The sequence below is a fragment of the Stegodyphus dumicola genome, chromosome 2 (assembly GCF_044657685.1).
Source record: "Stegodyphus dumicola isolate Sdum_Otavi_A_Nest chromosome 2, ASM4465768v1".
Classification (NCBI taxonomy): domain Eukaryota; kingdom Metazoa; phylum Arthropoda; class Arachnida; order Araneae; family Eresidae; genus Stegodyphus; species Stegodyphus dumicola.
In genome coordinates, this window is record NC_140769.1 from 276,003,347 (window position 1) to 276,018,872 (window position 15,526).

Sequence of the window (15,526 nt, forward strand, 5' to 3'; positions counted from 1 at the left end):
AAGTGGCTTGCGGGCGATCCACGCGTTCTGACGTCACTCTGGCTGCACCGGCATCAATCGAACTTGCCACATTTCCTTGTTCCAGCCATCGTCACCACACTCGGTGCATTGTGGACGTCTCTAGGTGTGCCTCAGCTGAGATTCTCCGTATGCACTAACCTGCCCTTCTCAGTCCGATCACCATACCCCTTGTAAAATCGTCTGTCTGGCTGGAACTGTCTCCATTGACGATGGCGTGGCATTCTCTGCTATTACAAGATACCTCTGAGACAAGTACAGACTTTCTACGATGATCTCCCTAGCAGAAATAACGGAACGAAAATTGAACATATTTCAGGTTCCTTCCCTTAGATCTTTAAAGTGCGCCGGAGGGCTGCGCATTTCACATCATTTGCGTAACTCGGTGAGATGCGTACCCTGAAATTTGCATAATTATCGCACCACTCCTTCTTGGTGTTGCATTTTAAACGTCGGGTAGTGTAATAAGAAAGAAAGGGTCAAAAACTACTCGTATCTTGCGTTAATAAAAGGTTGGTACAGGTTTCCGTCTCTTGATGAATGCAGAGCTTTCTTATGGAAAGTTAAACAAACTAAAATGCCATAAAACGAAAAAAAAGTTACTGTTAGTTTAGTACAGAGAAAGCTACAGTCGAACTGCCGTCATAACAAACGCTCTGTTACAACTATCAGCGCTAAACGTTCCCAGCTGATGACAGCATAATTTATAATGACCATTTATAACGATCACTCGTTATTACGTTCTCTTTTCTTTTCGAGAGGTTACTGTACCATGGGTCAGCTGTATATTGTTGTACGTGTGTGGGGGGGGGGCGGGGATAAGCATATAACACGTGAAAGTTTAACACTGAAAACAAGGCTAATGTAATAAATAAGTAAAACACCGGTTAAATATAAATAACACACAGCCATTGAAAAGAAAAAAAAAGGGGGGGGCGAAGTCCTATATATCTTCCGCTCGATTGAACCAATTGACGAAATTCAGCTTGGGGTTTTCATGCCTCCACACCAGGATATGTAGATTAGATTTCCGTATAGCACAGTTCTAAAGTACATATTTTGATACAAAATCCTACCTTTTCTGATTTGTTTGTGTGTGATTATGGCAAAGCCTCGAGGGCTATCTGCCTTAAGGGAGGGATGCCTTCGTGGAGGACTTTCTAAGGGAAACTGGCTCGTATACACGTTACACATGGGGAAAACCACGAAAACGATCATGCAGCCAGCCCGTTCGCGGGATTCGAACCTCGGACCGAACTACCAGTGTTCAGCGATTTTACCGCTCGGCCGCTGGTGGGCCAACTGAAGCAAAGGAGCAGAGTCTTTCTTTTCACCATCGACGGAACAGCTGGTCCACTGGGTTAGGTGCTTTTCAGCCTGTTGGATCCCGTCGGTGGAATTAAAAATAAATACATGAATAAACATAAATAAAGAGCTTAGTACTGTGTCCTCCGGGGATTGGCCACGAAACGAGGAACATTGAAATAAGGACCAGAACATGGAAAGAAGGTGCATGGTGGGGACTGCTGAGACTAAGCGGAACACCTTTCACTATTATCGTACATGTTAGGCATACAGTTATATTTAAGGATGTGCTATAATAATCGGTTACAGATGTACAGATGATGAAATACATTACAAATTGTGGAACACATTAAATGAGTTCTGGATTAATCATAATATTAAATATAAGTAAAAACAGCACACAAAAAAAAGCACAAGACATTAAGTAAATTAATATAGTATGTACAGAGCAGGCTGCTGACGGCACAGTGTCCAAGAAAAGTAGTCACTCCAGGTTGTCAGCAATGCTTTTAGCAATGGTAATGCAGTCTCTAATGCGGCTGGGCGCATATTTATTCTTAATTGTGTTCTTGAACTATGCTGGCATATTGATTGCAATTGGTCTTTTTAAACGTGAATTCTCTGTGTGCGAGCAGTCAAACTGATAGTGATCTGGGTCACCAGTACTGGGACAAATACATTGGTCACCGTCTCTTAGGCGAAATCTGTGAAGATAGGACATTTATGGGCATGCCCTGTCAGATAGTGTGCGAAGACTTGCAGGAATCGAAATTAATAGTTTTTGCATGTCTCTGACAATGGGATGTCTACTGCGGCCGCCCTAAGCTTGACATTAAAGTCTGTATAAATTATTTTATACCTGCCATTGTTAGCAGTAAAGTCCAGAGCTGCCTTTAGTGCTGTAAGTTCTGCCTGAAACACCGAGTTACTGGAATGAAGCTTCTTAGCCCAGGAATGGATTATGTGATCACCCTCCATTGCACACCAGGCACTGCCAGTCCTGAGTTCTCCTTCGGAGCCATCAGTATATACGGATAAGGATTGTAATGCAGTTGGGGGATCACAGTTTGCTTCTATATCGAAGTGTGCAGGGTGCAAAGGAGAGTGGGCAATGTAATTCTCGTAGTCCGAAGATACATACATAAGTCTTACTCCAAATAGTAACGTCTTGTTTCAGTCTGATCACTCTCACCACAACACTCTCGCTCTGTACTATCAAGTGAAGAGGCGGAAGCCCAGCCAATACATTTAATGCAGTTGTAGGAGAGGTACGGAATCCTCTGCAGATGCCCAGAAGAAATGATCTTTGCGCGGAGTTCAATGCATGTTGCATGTTAATCGTGACATTGACGCCCCGTATGGAAACGCCCTGATGAGCTATGCGCTCAGCGACTGTTGCATAGCATATTTTGAGCATCTGCGAGGAGACATCCCAGCTAGCAGCAGCTGTTCTCCGCATTGACAATTTATGCAGCCTTTCTTTAAGATCCTCGATGTGAGGGATCCAGGGGAATCTGTCGTCTATAATGACACGCAAGTAGCGGAAATGTCTCACGAATTGTACGTTTCTTCCGTGAAGGTTTACGCACGGGGACGCTCGTGCTTCTTTCCTGGGCTAATTAGCATTCCTTTTGCTTTTGCTCTTGAAACTGTGAGCACTGGCCCAGCGGACTATTATGTCTAACGCTTTTTGGGAATTTACCTAGTAACTTATACGGTTGTGACCGGTTGAAATTAGCAAGAAGTCGTCAGCATACGCTATTATATCTGATGTTTCATCATCATCAAACAGGTTGAGCGCGGTGTCTGCTACCCATGGAGGTAGGAAGTAAGATGGAGTTGCCCTAAGCAAGTCTCTCCCGTACCCTGCTCTGAAGCACCGGCGATCCCTACGTGGTGACCAAAACATTGGATCATTTACCATTGAGTTCTATGGGATTTGACGCGTTCGGATATAAATATTTTGTAATTACGTCGTAAATATACATGTAAATGTATATATTTTCTTTTTCTACAACACTTCAGAGTCCTAAGTATATGAAAACAACATATTTATACACAACATTTCATTCTGAACGGAATTAAATGCTATACTTTTCACAGGACAGTTTTCTCAGAATGGTCAATTTGAATGAAATATTTTCGCAAGTTTTCGTTAATTACATTAGAAAAAAAAATTTAAGGTAATTCGATTTGATTAGGTTAAGGTAAAAAAATTAAGATCAAAGTTTATTGTATTAATAATATTAAAATTAAGCATTATTTATTTTCTACTTATAGAGCTTCTTCCTAAAATACTTTCTTAAATATGACATGATTTTTTGGCTTCTGAGGCATCTTTTAAATCGAAAAATGTAAGTCAATTTATAATTAATGCTCTATTCGGTTCATTTTAAATTAGAGAATTATTAGGAATTAGCGAAATACTTTAAATAGTACTTGACTTTCTCTGAACATTTCTGAAAGGGAATAAAATATTTTTTTTTTTTTAAGTATTATTTAAAACTTGTAACTGAGTTATTATAAAATGTAAGGGGAATAATTCTCTTAATTATACTTATCAGATTTTTTTTTACCCTTCATTTCAACAATACATATTCCAAAACTCTTTATTACGTTCTTAAGTGCGCATCTCATAGCATTTGCTTTACAATACCTTTTAACAGATTGCTTTCCAGTACGAACAATTCTTGCTTAAATAGTTTTATAACGTATTTGTCAACAGGATTTCAATTTATGTTTACAATAGTAAGGTTATTATATATTTAGATAACATTTATAATCATTATAAATTAGATACATTTAATAATTAGATTTCTTCACAGTACTTTCACAGTTGTTTATAAGTGAATAAATTCTTCATTTCAAATACATTTATGAATAATTTAATGAATATTTATGCATTTTGTCAAAGGCAGATACATGGTTTTTGCAATAATATGCAACAATATATGGATGTGAAAAAAATTTGTTTTATTTAAAACATTTTGGCGTTTTGAAAATAAAGTAAAAGTAGCGAATACTCTATCAAGGGTATCGAAAGACGTATACAATTTTAAATGTACCGTAAGGTACATTTAAATTTTCATTCTTTAAGCATAACATTTTTCTTAAAATCTATATTTTTGTAGTTCAACAGCTTAGAATTTTATAAAACAAATTCATAATCAAAATCGCGCTGTTGTTAGTTATCGAAAAATAACCAAGATGTGATTTTTGCGTAAATGTCACTAAACTATACAAATTGCTATTATCCATCACACTATGAATGTTTCTTTCATGTGAAAGTGTCCCTTCTTCAATTTGTATGAAACTGTCCTGTGTCGAAATACTATCAGAATCCTGTCAAGCGAGCTTCTGAATGTAAACAAAGAACACCCCATCTAGTGACCCAAGCTTCAAAGTAGTGCTTCACTTCTAGTGCCGACTGGCCCCTCCTTCCTTTCATACCTTCATGCTGCTACCAGGTTCCACAGAAGTGAACCTAAGCAGGGGACGTGCTTTCGTCACTTTTTGCATGTGGACGCCTCCGTCCGTGCCACCACAACGAAACAAAGACGCCTTGAATGTCTATGCTGATGACAACAGTATGCAGTTTATTCTGCTTGTTTCTGTGTTCCGTGGGTGATTCAGTGCGTGATTTCCTGCTATAAAGCCATATTACGCAGTATTTATGAGTTTATTAGCATGAATGTAAAAATTCAGTCTTTGAAGTACTATTCTTTCGAGGATTTTCCCATGGCTGGTGAGCAGGCAGATGGGCCTATGAGAAGCAGCCTCGTTTGAATCTTTATCCCTTTAAGAAGAGGGTCACTTCTGCTATTTCTGTGCCTTCTGGAAAGTGGGGAATTCTCCAGCATGCCTGTAAATAGGAGAAAAGTACTGCCGGATGCGTGTTATCCATAGTTTCTGAGAATGCCCTTATCAAGCCCATCCGGACCTAGAGCTTTACTTAAATTGAGCTTCTTGATTACGTCATTCAGTTTCTTACTTGTTGGAAGAGGCTCAGAATCAGCAATGGACGAAGTATAATATTGTTCAATACTAGTTCGTATTTCCTTTTGCGCCCCAGCTTTTTCAATACGCACTGTCTTTTCTTGACTTCTCTCACTTATTAGGATCTGTTTCGCCCCTATGGAACTTTCGCCTATCATCTAAAAATGTGATGTGTTTTATATAAAACAGGGGGGGGGGCGCTTATAGCAGCTTAACTGATTACATGTCAATAATAACACTGGAAGACAGACTTCCAGTGTTATTATTATTATTTACGTATTCCGTCCTAAGGCACTAAATGGAAGGAAGGGATGCCTTCGTGGAGGACTTTCTAAGGCAACTGACTCATATTGACACACACATGAGAAAAATCATGCAGCCAGTCAGTTCGCGGGTTCGAACCTCTGACCGAACTACCAGCGTTCAGAGACCGTTCAGCCGCTGGCGTGCCGTCTTCAAGTGTTAGTGCCTTCTGACAATACTGTAAAGCCTCTGCAAGTTATTAGAACACAAAAGAACCATCGCTAATGCTTCGCAGCTGTTCTCCAAGTTCCCCATTACATGTACATATTCCCAAATCATTTTTTTCGGGGGGGGGTGCTAATTCCTCTTGATAAGCCAGCGCTCTGCCGCTAAGTCGGCAGTAATTTACTTAGTTTTTTTTATATACGCATGCTAAAATTCAAATTATTTATATATGTATACTGTCTTATTTTTTTTGCCTGTACTTTTTTTTTTTTTTTTTTTTTTTGTCATTTTAAAATGTACATTTTTCAGGCAAAGCAATACAAATATTAAACGACTTTTAAAATTATTTATTACATATTTTTTAGCAGTTTTAAAACAGTCTTTTTAAGTTTAACATTTCCTAATTTCAATTACCAACAGATCTACACCTTCTTTTCTAGGAAATAATCATAAGTAGAAATTAAACAACTAAATACATACATATATGTGATGTTACAGCTTTTGTCGTAGCTTAAAATATCAGACGATAAGTTTAAAAAACAGGATCCATTTATTATTATTCAGGAGAAATAGCAGTTATAAAATCAGATATCCGGAGTAAATAAAAAGAATTACTAATAACTTTTTGTATGAAGTTTACTGCATCATTACATTTAAAAAAAAGCCTCCGATATTCCTTTGCGAGTCCTTTTATAGCCTCTGGAAAGGCGGAGCTTCCAAGAAAAGACGTCAGCCTCGTCAGCCATTCCAGTTCGCTTTAAATATTTTCAGAACATTCTATAACTGTACGTGTAGAAAAAAGGCGGAAAAAATAACTTGACTACGGGGCTGTGGATTTAATTCTACGTACTTTCAAATAAGAGAACATCGCCATTAAAAATGAAAAGAACATACAGTTAGAATTTCAAGTGTATTCTTGACTATGGAATTTTATTATTACAAATACATATATGTAAAACATAAAATATAAAGCAAAGTTATAAAATTATTAAACTTGGTTGCAACCAATTGGTATAAATTTTAATTAAACACATCCTCGTTTCAAAGATTCGCTTCACTCCATTTTGCGTCACTCTGCCGCATGTTACGTCACTTTTCCCCTGCAATCCCTCTGCATTGTGATATCTGTTGTTCAACCGCTGTTCAGGATTAACACAGTGATTTTCTGGTTATAAATAGGACTGAAGTGAATATGCATTTGTCGCTTGCTGCTGCCTGAATAAACCACGTCCCTCTCTTCGCCTTCTTCTTCATTGTATATCGAAAACGTGAGGCGTGTTTAGCATTGCATCCTTTTTAACCAGAAGTAAATTTCTGAATAATCGCTACGAAAAAAAGGCAAAATGATGTGATTGTGATCAAGTATGCTGCCATCCGCCCCTCCATCCACCACTGGTGTTCAATTTATGCAGGAATTCGGAAAGAAGCAATTCGAAAGTGTATTTTGATTTGTATATGTTTAGATTTAGGTATTAAAACATTAAGCAATATAAGAACAGGTCCTCTTAAACAGCAAGATAAAAAGTATTTAACTTTCAACTTTAGTGACTGCATTTTTTCAAAAATTCATTTCTCCTCCTGCTCTATTTGAAATTTCTTTCGACTGAAAGTTTAGATACCTCTTTCTGTCTTAGTTTCAAAACTTTGGTCCGGAATGTTCTCGAAGGCAGGCCAAAAACTATATAAACCTTGCCTGTATGCGGAGTAGCAGTACATCGGAGTGCATCGTTGAGTTCAGTAGCAATGTGTTGAGATCCGAAAGCGATCCACCGAGTCGGGAACTGTGCTTTGCCGTGAAGCTGTCTTTACCGTTATACCCTGATAGTCAAAAGGCTGCCCTGCTGATTGTTTCAGTGTGTTTGTCGTAGTTTCGCGACGACTGCAAACGTGATTTTGAAACTGTCCTGAGTGATATTGGCTGAATAAATTGTGGTTTGATTCTTCGTCAAGTTCACGCTGGAAACTAAACTCCCTGCCGTTGCGGAGGAGATGATATTACAAACAAATAAACAGGAGGAGCTGATATTACAAACAAATAAACAGAAGGAGATGATATTACAAACAAATAAACAGGAGGAGATGATATTACAAACAAATAAACAGGAGAAGATGATGTTACACACAAATAAACAGGAGGAGATGATATTACAAACAAATAAACAGAAGGAGATGATGTTACAAACAAATAAACAGGAGGAGATGATATTACAAACAAATAAACAGGAGGAGATGATATTACAAACAAATGAACAGGAGGAGATGATATTACAAACAAATGAACAGGAGGAGATGATGTTACACACAAATAAACAAGAGGAGATGATATTACAAACAAATAAACAGGAGGAGATGATATTACAAACAAATAAACAGGAGGAGATGATATTACAAACAAATGAACAGGAGGAGATGATGTTACACACAATAAACAGGAGGACATCATGTTACACAGGTTACGGAGGACGGGCAGACCTGGTGCCTAACATAGGTAAGCAGGCGTATGTCTCCCGCCCTTCCCTATCGAATCAATTGTATTCAAATACCTGGAGTCCCAAGAGGTTGCATCGGGAGTTTATTGAGACATGAAAAAGACTGTACATGGCCAAACAAGAGAGACATGATGTAATGTTAATAGTTACACACAAACAAGCAGGAGGAGATGATGTTACACATAAACAAACAGACAGACAAACGCGCAGAGATTTTAATATTATATATTGTTACAAATTTTGTATTTAGTTATTTATATTTAGAAGAATTCTAATTTAAATTATTTTTTCCCTGGTGTAATTAAGGGGAGTTAGAACCCCCAAATCTTCAAAAAATTGTGATTTCGGATTTTTGCATTTTCAAATTTTCTACACTTTTATCTTTCTATAAATACCATTCTTTAATCTCTATGAAAATTAAAACTGAAAAAAAAAAAAAAAAAAAAAAAAAAAAAAAATCTAGTTTTAATTTGTCATCAACTGCTTTGATCAATGAGGATTTTAACATAAAAACGCGTTTTTCTCCAAACGTGATTTTTTTATACTCGATGTACCTTTTCTCAGGAACTACTGCTCACAGGTGTCTAAACTTTTTATGACTTATTTATTAGGTTCATTAATATTTACTGAAATGAGCCTTTTGTAATAAACTTACAAAAAAAAAATTTAAATATTTTTGTGTCAGAAAAGTGCTAAATTTTACTATGCCTAACAAAATATTTTGTAATTTACTCTAAAATTCAAACTGTTTCAAAAGCTCATTTCAGTATAATCAGATAGGTATACTTTAATTACAGAAAAAATTTCAAGCTTGTATCTACAGCAGATTTTGAGAAAAGGTACATCGAAAATGGCCAATTTAACATTGTCAGTATAGGGGTTTCTGATACCCCTTCAGCACGAGACAGATTTTAAACGAAAACTACGCGGGAAAATTAAAAATACAAGAGCACACGCATTTAAAATTAAATAAAAAATTATCTCTGTAATTGACATTTATTTTGAATAAATGTAATTGACTACTATGTTAGCTGTAACAGTAATTCTACTTTTTTTTTATTTTACATAAATTGCTAGAACTGTCTCGCGTGGCCGATTCAAAGAAGCTATAAAAGCCGGAAAGAAACATCTCAGCTCAGTTGTTGCTTAGATAACTGTTGTTGATTGTAGCGAATTCGCGGTGAAATCGAATTAGCTTTCTCTACGCTTTGGATTGCATTCTATTTAACGTTTTAACAGTTTAAAATATAGCTACTGGTTATATTGCGTGATATTGCGATATTGTACAAAAATCTTTGAGGAGAAGTCCAGCGTTTTGTGCATTCAATCTATTATGAACCCATATGCACTCAATAATATAGTTAAAAAGTACAAAATGCAATAAAATAAAATAAATAGATGCTGAATGTATGTTTTGTATTTAGATTATATTTTTACGCGCACATAAACTGCCAACTACGATATTTCTAATAAATCATTATAATAGTGCACATTTAATAAAATCTAGTCGTTGAATTAGCGTCGATTTTTAATACATAAAATCAGTGAGTGCCAGACAGACAATTAAACGCAATTGTCTTTAATATAGGATTCGTAGTTTTTTCTTACCTTTATTGGGTCCTCCGGACGCAGTCACCTGCAAAATGACGCTGGCAGAATTTAGGCATTTTTGGGGTAAGCGGAAGTGAAATGATTCGTTATACTTGGGATCTGTTGATTTTTTAACTGCGACTGTTTTCTTCGTCTTGATCAGTTTGTTTTCAATCATGAACATCAACTTTACATACGAATCTGAAATTAAAAAAATAAATAAATAAATAAATAAAACATTAATTTTTAAAAATATATTACTGCATTATTAAAAAAAATCTGATGTTTACATCACATGACTTCCTTGTACGGAATAATAAATAATGCGCATTTTTTTCTACATTTCATTTAAACTTATTCGATTCTACTTCGCCGACAGTGCATAAACCACAATAGAATAAATGCACTCTTTAAAATTCACTTTATTTGTTTACCATAACGACACTCTGGCGCTAGGTTCACTTAACAGTATTATATTTCGCTCATATTATAATTCAGAATGCATAAAATTTATATCATTTAAAGAATTATCGAATCGTTGCCACATGTTCTATTCAAAAACTATAATAAAGCTAGAACGATGTATAAAAGAAATTAAGTAAACAAAACAAAAAGAAGAAACAGTTTTTCGCAGACGATTGAGTATTTCTCATTCAATTAATTCAGTTCTCACTTCGCGACAAGGCAAAAATACATAAAAACTCAAAATATCTGTACTAAAAATTACGAAGTAAATCTTAAACACTTATTTCTTCGAAAAAATTCCAGAAAGGATTAAGCATCATTTAATTCGCAATAATAAATGAAGGCGTTATCTTTGTTGTTGCGAACCTAAGTTTCTCTAGATTGGCAACAAATCCACTAGTCTGCCGTTTCAAATGTAAACAAGCAATGTCCGCCATCAAAAAAATTATTAGGCTTAGCGGCACTTAAACAACTTTAAAATTGTTGATAATTCTAAACATATTACATCTCGTTCAATTTGTAACTCAGAATGCAAAAAAGTTATGTCATCTGAAGAATTATCTAATCGTTGCCGCATGTTCTATTCAAATATCTTAATAAAACTAAAACGATGTGTAAAAGAAATTAAACAAATAAAAAGGAAACAGTTTTTCACAGACGATTCAGCGTCGCTTACCGAATGCGCATGTGTTACCCCTAAACATTTTCTCTGCGCGAGTCAGACAGGCGACAATATTTGCTGCTTATACAAAATATTTATTTCCTCCAATTTCGTTTAAGATAGATTTTTCCATCATTTAATTCAGTTCTCACTTCGCGGCAAGGCAAAAATACATAAAAACTGGAAATATCTTCATTAAAAATTGAAAGATATAGAAAAATATAAAACACAAAAATACAGTTAAAAAAATTTAAAAAATTTCAATTAAAATTAGAGTTCCTGCCAAAAACAAGAAATTCGACCAGCAGGTAAAAAGGCATATTTTTTGGTGCACAAAACTAAAAGTTCGTTTTGGTCCCAGTCGGCAAAAAGACACTTAAGGCGTAAAAACTCACTTAACTTGTTGTGCACGCTATATTGAGTGAGTATATGGCATAATTTAATAACTTAAATGATAATTCCAGAATCCATTAAGCATGATTTAATTCTTAATAATATAAGAAGACTTTTTTTGTTGTTGCGAAGCTGAACTTTGTCTAGATTGGCAAAAATCCACTATTCTGCTAAGTTTCAAATGTAAGCAAATATGACTGCTATGGTAAAAATGTTAGACTTAGCCGCACTTAAACAACTTTTAAATTGTTGATAGATTTACAGCTATTACATGCAGATTAACTAAAAGCATAAAAAACCTTAACAGGAAGATCATAACAGCATAATTCAATTATTTGTAAAGCAAAAATTGCACAGTTTACATACAAGAATATAAGAATAAAAAAAAACTGAGCTGAGGAACAGAGTGGATATATATATATATATATATATATATATATATATATATATATATTTATATACTTTTGGTGCGGCGGATTGCAACCAAAAAGGAAGGTACACACCTACATGTTATTTCAGTTCCACATATAAAATTTCAATGTTCTGAGGCTATATCTTTTTGAGTTATACGAGACACATACATACATACTTTAAAAAAATGGGGCAGTTCTATATCTCCCATTCTACTAGGCCAACTGACGAAATTCATATTGTGTTTTTCATGTCTCGAAAGCACGACTTAATGATAAGTATTAGATTTATATATAGCATTGTTCTAATATAGGTATTTTGACACAAAATCGAACTTTTGCTGAAATGACATGTCAATGTTCCTCCATATTTCAATTCTACGACTGAAATTACGCCAAACTTTCAAGTTTTATAAAAATCGCACGAGTCGTTTTTAAAAAATTAGGTCTCAAAATTTAAGCTTGTCAATGTTAATTTAATTTGGTATGTGTTTATTAATATCTCTTTTTTTTAATGAAACTTATTTGATTCCTTCCTATACAATTCGAAATTTAGGTTCATTCCAAATAAAATTCACCCATTTTTATGATTTATTTTCTAAACTTGCATTTAAAAATAATTTTTATAAATTTTTCGAAAAAAATTTTTAATTACAACGAGTAAAACTTTTAAAACTATCTTACAGTAGATGTATTTCTAAAGCATACCTGCAAAAAATTAGAGCTTTTTATTCAAAATTCCCAAAGATATACGTGAATTTATGTAGTGGCGCGTTTTGAAATTTGGCATATTTGTTGAAAGCGATAATAACGAAAATGTGGTTTACACACTTTGTTAAAATTATTTGAAAGTAGGAATGATGTGACTTTTTTTCCGCTCCTGCGCAATGGAAGGAAAAGGAAAATAGGTTGCCATATATGAAGAAGTTCGCCAAGTGAATTACTCTTGGCTCAAACTGGATAAATGCGCCAAGTTTAATTTTTGAATTTCTCTGTAAATTTCGCACCAAATTTTACAAATTATATTATTTAGGCAGAGTTTGAGTCGTAGAATCGAAATATGTAAAAACAAGTGGTGTGTTATTTCAGAAAAAAGTCCCAGTTTGTGTCAAAATACCTATATTAGAACAAAGATATATACAAATCTAATATGTTTTAAGTCGCGCTTTTAAGACGTGGAAAAGGCAATTTGAATTTTGTCAATCGGCCCAGTAGAACGGGATATTTACAACTGTCCCTTTTTTCGCGGAGTGTACATACGTACGTACGTACAGACGCACGAAAAAAAATCTTTTCTGAATCCATTTTAAATCAGTTTTATAATTCCTTTGGAGGATAAAAAGAATCCTTTATTCTGTACTTAGGTACAGATATTATGTAAAAACATCGTTAATTTGCTATCGATAACGTTCAAAATGGATATTTTCTTTGAAATATGTTACCCGGAATTTTTCGTGATTACAATACTTCCTTTTTATTTCGTACAAGGAAGTAAAAATCACCTGAATGGAAATTTTTTTTTTAACTGCAGCTATATTTTTGAAGGTGTAAATAATCATCTGCTATTTGACAGTTTTGTTTTTATGCAAAATGGCGATTTTAAAGAAGCAGTGGATAGAAGGCTATGTTTGTGATCTTTCCAAAGAAAATTATTCGTATCCAATTATTAAAAATTGCCCTGGAAGCCATGATTTTTTGGTACGTAAAGCAACAATGCATAGTATTGTCAAACAGAAAAGGAAAAGAATTGCCAAAGTTTGGCTTCAAGGAGAAAAATTGTACAAGGAAGTAAAAAGAGAAAGAAAGAGAATGAATTTATTCTCATTTTCATCTATTGTTTGAACTCAAACTGTATTAATATGTTTGACTACATTATAATCATAAAATTTTTGAAGAAATTATTATTTCTTAATATTAAGTCTTATAAATTAAGCTTCCCCAAACTAGTATTTTTATTTTACCGTTCCGGTCGTTCAAAGCAGAATTTATAGCTGTTTTTGTCCTACGTCGAATTTTGAAAAACGCTAAGTGGAAATGTTACATTCCGCGATTGATGCATGCCATTAACCCTTTCCGGCACGCTACCTTTCAAAGTCGGAGTTTTGATTAAAAAAAAAAAAAAGGTAGGCAGTCTAATTAGGCCTAGAGGAGTACACAAGTAAAATTTTGAGAAGATAGCAGTTATCGTTTTAATTCTGTGGTTGTGCCCAAAGTGGAACGCTGATTGAATACAGCTTGGAAAAGAGTGCTGAAACGAGCATTTTTGTCAATGAACTGACCGATGAGATGCGGAGAAACAAAGAATACAGACTCTCAGTTGACCTAGATGATCGGTGAGCCCGGTCTGGGCACACGTAGGTTTCGCTTTTTGATTTTAGGCAAGATTTCAAGGTAAAAATTTAAAACTAATATAGAATAAGGAGATTAGCATACAGCCAAAAAAAATAGCACAGAAATTTCTTTTAAAACAATTCCTTTTATACCTTAAAAAAATCTGGAAGATTTCTTTGAAAAATGAGGGTCTTAAAAAACTAAACATGGCTAAAATTAATGGACTCGTTTGTGCTGAGCTGCCATCTACTATAAATAAAGAAGGTTCAGAGTAACCTATAGTAGCCTATAAATCCTTTTTCATTCAATTTTTCTGTGCGTACAGAAGGAAATTTTTAGGTGTGTCCAGACCGGGCACACAGTGCCGCAAAGAGTTAATAATGATGATTTCGATAGTCGAATGCAATTTTGTGAATCATATCAGCAGATGGTAACTCAGTTACCATTGCTGCAGTTTGTGACGATGGTACTGCGGTCTGAGGAGACCCGCTTTAAATGGAACTGTCAATCGACATAACTGTATCTGCTGGGTACCAGAAAATCCGCACGTCCATGTTGGAAAAGTCAATCAATCTAACAGGGGTTACTGTCTGGTGTGGACTTACATCTTGGGGTTTGACAGGACCCTTCTTCTTTGATGGTACTGTCACTGCAGAAGCGTACCTGCAAATGTTACGTACATTAAGTCTACCAGCTATACATGTACTTTATGGAGACGATGAGGTCTTCTACCAACAGAACAGGGTTCCAGCCCACTATCACCTTGAAGTACGAGCTTCCCTGGATGACAATCTGCAGGGACATTCGATTGGACGAAGAGGGACCATTGAATTCCCTCCCCGTTGACCAGATCGTACTCCTACGGACTTTTTTGTGCAAATGTCCCTGTGGGGAAGCTGTGAAAGATGAAGAGTATCGAAGTAAACCGCGCATGCTCGAGAACCTTCTCGAGAAGAAACATGTGCATAGGTCTCAATTGGGACATTGATCACTGTAGGTGCAGCGACGGCTCGTCGTTCAGTTAGGTGTTTGGCTGCCGACGGCCAACATTTTGAACATCTAATGTAAGCATATGCTTAGGTTTGTAACACATCTTTGAAAAATAATTAAATGTAATTAAGAAATACGGTATGTATAGGTTTTTTCCCCTTAAACAGTGTATGCATTTTTCTGGCGGACTCTAAAATACAAGAAACATCGCCCGAACAGCTTGACACTGTCTGCCAGACGACCTTTCCACCTAGCGAAATAAAATAAATTACAGTAAACACCACCCGAACACATTGACTGCCTACCAGACGACCTTGCCATTCACACGCGATCGCGCATGCGCACGAAGCTTTGACGTCACCAAAATTTCGCTATTTTTGACGCGTTACTATGCGTATACCCTTTGTCCA

General features: G+C 35.5%; 1 protein-coding gene across 2 annotated transcripts in view; it reads right to left on the reverse strand.

Moving 5' to 3' along the window:
- The window catches only part of LOC118205329 (synaptotagmin-15-like), a 417,104-nt gene that overhangs the window by 9,968 nt on the left and 391,610 nt on the right, over positions 1-15,526 (reverse strand). For both annotated transcript variants that reach the window (XM_085812181.1, XM_085812182.1), the window contains exon 8: positions 9,885-10,067. In XM_085812181.1, the coding sequence (XP_085668307.1) occupies positions 9,885-10,067 (183 nt within the window). The remainder of the gene's footprint in view (positions 1-9,884; positions 10,068-15,526) is intronic.